The 5,828-nt window shown below is 47.1% G+C and overlaps 1 protein-coding gene across 1 annotated transcript in view; it reads right to left on the bottom strand.

The window, feature by feature from the left end:
- Window positions 1-605: 605 nt before the first annotated feature.
- The window catches only part of C7 (complement C7), an 85,397-nt gene continuing 80,174 nt past the window's right edge, over window positions 606-5,828 (bottom strand). The window contains exons 16-17 of the mRNA XM_045285250.1: window positions 4,245-4,429; window positions 606-1,722 (exon numbers count right to left, since the gene is read on the bottom strand). Coding sequence (XP_045141185.1) covers window positions 1,541-1,722; window positions 4,245-4,429 — 367 coding nt within the window. The 3' untranslated portion in view covers window positions 606-1,540. The remainder of the gene's footprint in view (window positions 1,723-4,244; window positions 4,430-5,828) is intronic.

A 5,828-nucleotide genomic window follows, 5' to 3' on the forward strand; every position in this document is an offset into this window, starting at 1 on the left:
CTCTGCCTGTCCTTCCTTCCCAACCCAGAGTAAATTTTAAGCTGCGCCTCAAGCCCCACCGGAACTGCTGGCTCTGTGCTAACCTCACACCTGCCCAGAAGAAGCAGGAAAGAAGGCCCCAAAGACTGCTGCCAGCTGGCGGGAGTAAGGGGATTGGGCACTTGACTCAGATGTTCCTCGACAAATTGGATGCTGGAAACCATTGCCGCTATACCTCCTTAACGTAAAATCATCATCGTCGTCATCATCATAAACCGGATAGTAGATTTTTTATTGCTGTTCTTAGGTGCCATCGAGTTGGTTCCAGCCCTCAGCGACCCTGTGCTCAACAGAAGCAAACCCTGCCCAGTGCTGCCCCATCCCCACAATTGTTCCCGAGCCTGAGCCCCTGGCTGCAGCCATGGGGTCAGTCCAGCTCGTTGCGCAACGTCAGATGAGAGCACTGAGACGTGAGGGGTAGATGTATGCTATCTGAACCTTCTCTCGGGGGAAGAGTTGACATCAACGAACTGTTCTGAGGCGGACGTGAGACATCGGGCAACAACATGCAGTAACCATTCCTCGTGGAAAGGACCTCTCAAAAGAAATACGATAAAAACCCCAAAGATGTTTCCAGGAGCTTTTTTTAATCACTGTCATTTTAAGTAAAGTTTTGTGATAGTATATTAATCAGCAAAAGAAAAAGACAGGGATATTATTTGTATATAATAGTGCCTTTCAGATTGCATTGAAACCCACGCATCTCACCTCCCACAGGTGCATCGTTGTGTAGCCGAGGGAAGAATGAGGAACAAACGGAAGGCGGATGCTTCCAACTCACCTGCCTGGTTGCCCCCTGAACAACTCAGAGTGTGTCTGCATTAGGAAATTGGTTCTCTCGAATTTGCAATCACACTCAGCGGTTAGGGCACCGGCTAGATGGTATTCATTCTCAGACAGGAAGACAGATGACATTTAAAGGTTTCTGTCTCCTGAAATATCAAGCCAGGGACCCTCCGTGTGGTGTTTGACTCAGTAAGGGAACCGTGAGATCACCCCTGGGGATGGAGGTTCACCATGTCCGTCCTTTTTCACCCCAGGACCTGGCCTGGCGTTGGGTTCATTCAGAGCAAGCTGACGTCTCTAACCAGGGGATCCTTTTCTTTCTCTTCCCCTAATCCATGTGTAGAGTGTGTTCTGGCCCCTGGGCTGGATCAATCATCCCTAATAGAATCATAGGGGTGAATGGAACCTTCCTGTTTCTCTAGTCCCAGTGGTCTAAGGTCACATATTAAAATCATAAGGTCTGGAAGTTCGCATCTTTTCCCAAGAACACAGCCTTCCTGCAAGGGCAAGTCTGACATTAAAAGGAATGAAAGGGGCAAATGAAAGATGAAAAATTGGAACCGGAGTATCCAGGAGTTTGGGACAAGAAAGAATTGTGCTTCTATTCATGGCTGGGAGTTGAGAAGCAGAATGGGCCTCTAAGCTGGCCCCCCCATACATTCCTGCTTTAACTTGGCCACAGGTGGCTGCTGGCTTCCAGGCAAGGCCGCAAAGCCTACTGAGTTTCCACCGCGCAGGGCGTGATGCTGGCGATGGAGAGGCTCTGCCCTCGGCAACTCAGGGCACCAGCCTGGCACTCGGTCATCGTCTGCTCCCGGCCGTTCACTTCCACACACACATGGAAGCCTCCTTCCTCACACTCTGCGGCATCTCGACATACACATTTGCTGCTCTGGGCTGGAAAACACATGAGAGGATGTGGCATCATGGGTGTCCGGAAGTGAGCACACTAGGTGAATTCAAAGGGACAGCCTTTCTGGTAGCTTAGGTACAAACTGCTTGGGACACCCAAGGCCCTCTTTAAAGCCAGAGTTGGATATAATAATAATAATTAAACTTACTTTGAGAGAGAGCGTGAAAACAAACCAGAGAAGAGTTGAGAAAGACAGACTGCTGATGAAAGAAAGACTACTGCCAGACACCTGTGGTGACTGGCCGACCGTGAGTGACTCAGGTGTGGTTAGATATATGTGTGCTACCAGGCACGGCAAGGAGGACGGGCCATGGCACCAGTGGGTGGGGACCAGGAGAGGAAGGGTCTAAAGAGCTCACCTTAAGGATTTTTCTTGTTTAGTTTCTCTTGCAGAAACACAGGGGGATGGGGTGGGGTATCACATGATGTGTGATTGGAACATTTCAACTGAACTGAGAAACAACGTATTTGTCATAAATACTTTTTTTAAATATTACTTTTAGCTACCTTACTACAGACACCTGCTTAGCTATGATATGGCATGCCATAACCAAAACCAAACTCACTGTTGCTGAGCCAAAGTCACGTCATAGTGACCCTACAGGACAAGGTAGAAGTGGTCCTGTGATATTCCAAACCGTCACTCTTTATGGGGGTGGAAAGCCTCATCTTTCTCCCTCAGACTGGCTGGTGATTTTAAACTTCTGACCGCGAGGTTCTCAGCCCAACATGTAACCCCTGTGCCATCAGGGCTTAGTCCTTGGTTTCTCTTTATTAAGGTACTCAGTATGCACCCCTGATAACAAACTTATGACTTAAGTTACCCTAATGCAATGGGAATTAATCTTCCCTTACCTTACTCTGCTCAGACCGGACCAGAGGGACTAGGCAGACACTCCATCAAGCCTCGGATCCACTGGAAGACTAACACTCTCCCAGAACGCCTGCCAGGACTCTGCCTTCCACTGCATCTCTGAGGCTCTTCCACTAAGGATAAGCCACCAGTCAAGACTTTCTTCCAAGACCACTCATCAAAGGTTGATGTTTAGGGCCAAAAGGAGTCCGGATGGCATGATGGGGCAATCCCTGAGTGCTAACCACAAAGCCTCAGCAAACCTATAGATAGATAGATCGGGTCCCTCTGAGTCGGAATTGACTCGGTGGCAGTGGGTTTGGTGTTAACCTAACATTACCCTCGCCTTACCCCCCAACATAAATGTCTTGGGGGTCTTACCTACATGCTGCACCATGACTACACTGCAGCAAAGTCAATGAGTTTATGTATGACCCACCTGAGCACTTCTCTCTTTAAAAATAAAATCTTCAGGAGACACACAGTATGGTGGCATCTGTGGGAGGTGTGCCCTGCCTTCTTCAAGGTCACTGTCTGTGCTGCTTGGCTAATCTTGACTCACCACACCTAAAAGTCATTCCTTTTCAGTTCTCTTCAAATCCTGACGATTTCTAGGAGAAAGTGTCACTTTGGTTCAGGTATGCTTTTAACACTCCTCTAACACTTGTGAAACTCCATTTAACACAAGGAAAGTTCCTCCTTCAAACTCAAGAGAGTTTTGCCAGAAGCCATATCTGGTTAGAACTTAAAGTTCTATCATGTTTCATTATCCTCACCTGTTTTTATGCAGGAGTCCTGGTGGCATAGTGGTTAGGCATTGATCTGCTGACAGCAAAGTCACCAGTTTGAAACCATCCACTGGGCCACGAGAGAAAGGTGAGGTTCTCTACTCCCTTTAAGAGTTATAGTCTTGGAAACCTATAGGGGCGGTTCTACCCAACACATAGAGTCACTAGGAGTTGGATTAGACTTGATGGCAGTGAGCTTGGGTTTTGAGTTGAGTATTTACAGTAGAGGTTAAGCACTTGGTGCTAAACAAAAGGTGTTTGGTTCAAGTTCACCCCAACCTCTCAGGGGAGGGAGGAAGCCTGGGAAAGTATATGGGGTTCTTCTATTCTGCAGCTCTAAGTCAAAAAAGCTTCATACACCTACCAACAATAGTATATATGGCATTGAGTTGATTCTGATGTATAGCAACTTTATATAGGGTTCCTGAAACTATAAATCTTTACAAGAGCAGGCAGCCCAATGCCTAACCCACAGTGCCACCAGAATTTTCCTTTTAAGGAAGTGATATAAAGTGTCTTTTTTTAAAAAATGTTTTATGTCTTTAGTAATGTATTTAAAGGGAAACTATGAGTCCATATAGAAGACAGATACTAGAGAGGCAAAGGAAACATTGTGAAGGTGGAATGGGAACCACAGACATTTAGGAAGAGAGTGTGACCGTCAGAGAACAGTCCTTGTTCTCTTAGGAAGTGGGTCTGCCCCGCCCCCCAGGAAGAGTGTAAGAGGAAAGCTTGCTCAGACCAGTGAACCCTCAGGGACCCCCTTTCATACAGTGGTAAACTAGAAATGGCTTTTCTTTTAGCCCCAGTACCGGGACTTTAGCATCCGTGCAGTTATGCAACATGGAAGGTGACATGCTCTCACCATCGCACTTCTCCCACAGCGAGCACGCTCCACAAGCTTTTTCGGCCGTAGCCCGCAGAGCACAGCTCTCTCTGGCAGCAAGAGTGTAACTCCTGCCCTGACAGGCAAGAACATGCATCTTGCACACTGTCAGAGGCAAGAAGCGTTTGCTTCTCCCATCCTGAGCACACACGTCCAAGGAAGATCTGAAAAGAATTTTAAATCACATTACAGGCAATTCCCAAGTATGACAGGCCTATGTTCCTAGCACTGCTTTGTAAATGGGTTTGACATAGATCAAATACCTCTCTTTTTTCTGATTTTAGCTTTCTTTATAATAGTCTTTTACTATCAGTGCCTTTATCCATATCCAAACTTTATTGCCTTTGGGGGTGGAAACATTCTGTATAAACCTACAGATTTGACAACACAAGCAAATAACCCACTGCAACATTGTAAGCAGCACGTATAACTAACCATAAGATGCACACAACCTTTTAAAAAAGTGGGGGGTGGACTGTCAAGAATGCCATTGGTCATAGGGAAAAGCTACTGTATACAAACAGTTGGGGGGTGAGGTCCTGGCAGTATGGAAGGGGCTAGACCAAATCCAGGGATACATTTGGTAGCCAACTAAAAAGGAAAGGGGGAAGGGAGGGGGGACATGGGTTGTGGGGGCACGGGGCACTAACCCACCCAAGGGGAGAGTATTGTTTATATCACCACAAGGAAAGAGGGACCAGACTTCAACCCAGTGCTCCAAGATGTGAATACAACATACTGGCATGAAGCAGGGAACCAGTAGAGAGGGCTGAGGAGCCGGCCCAAATCCCAACTGCTTAGACAGCTGCCCCTACCCCCAGAAGAATTTGCTTCAGAGGGCAGCACTGAAGCTACAGTTTAGGGAGAGGGACATGTCTGATAAGAGCATACAGGAGCAAATGAAGGGGAGGAAGAGAAAATGTAGCACATCCTGACCTTGAGGACAATATCCCTGCTCAGAGCAGCCAATGCACAAAGAGGACCATATGGTTGGCCCTACTAGGAGACACAACATCCCTTACTAACCCATAGCCATACGGGGGACAACACTGGAGACACAGTGCGGAAATTGTGCCTGATCTGACGCCACCACACCAAGGTGAAACACTAAAGGTGTGCAACAGAACAGCAAGGGGAGCAGAGCATGGAAGTCCCGAGGGAATACCAAAAATAGACTTTGGGGCGAGGGTGTGCCACGCCATCAGACTTGACTGGTAAATACTCCTAAAGGTCAACAAACAGACCTTGAACTATTTACAGGCTTTTCCTTTTTTGTCATTGGTTTTTTGTTATTATTGTTTTGTTTTCTTTTGTTGCTTTGTTTTGCTCTGTCTTGTTTTTGTGCATATTATTATCTCTGCAGGTCTATCTTGATAAGATAGGCGGGATAAACAATCTGGAGGAGAAAACAGTGGGACAGACGGTTCCAGGGGGACATGGGAGAGAGGGAGGCAGGGGAAAGGAAGTGGGTGTTAACAAACCCAAGGACAAGGAAACAAGTGATCCAAAATCAATGGCGAGGAGGGTGTAGGAGGCCTGGTAGGGCTTGATCAAGGGCAATGT

Source organism: Echinops telfairi, unplaced genomic scaffold (assembly GCF_000313985.2).
Source record: "Echinops telfairi isolate 266 unplaced genomic scaffold, ASM31398v2 ScPeMD7_7469;HRSCAF=8507_1, whole genome shotgun sequence".
NCBI classification, from domain to species: domain Eukaryota; kingdom Metazoa; phylum Chordata; class Mammalia; order Afrosoricida; family Tenrecidae; genus Echinops; species Echinops telfairi.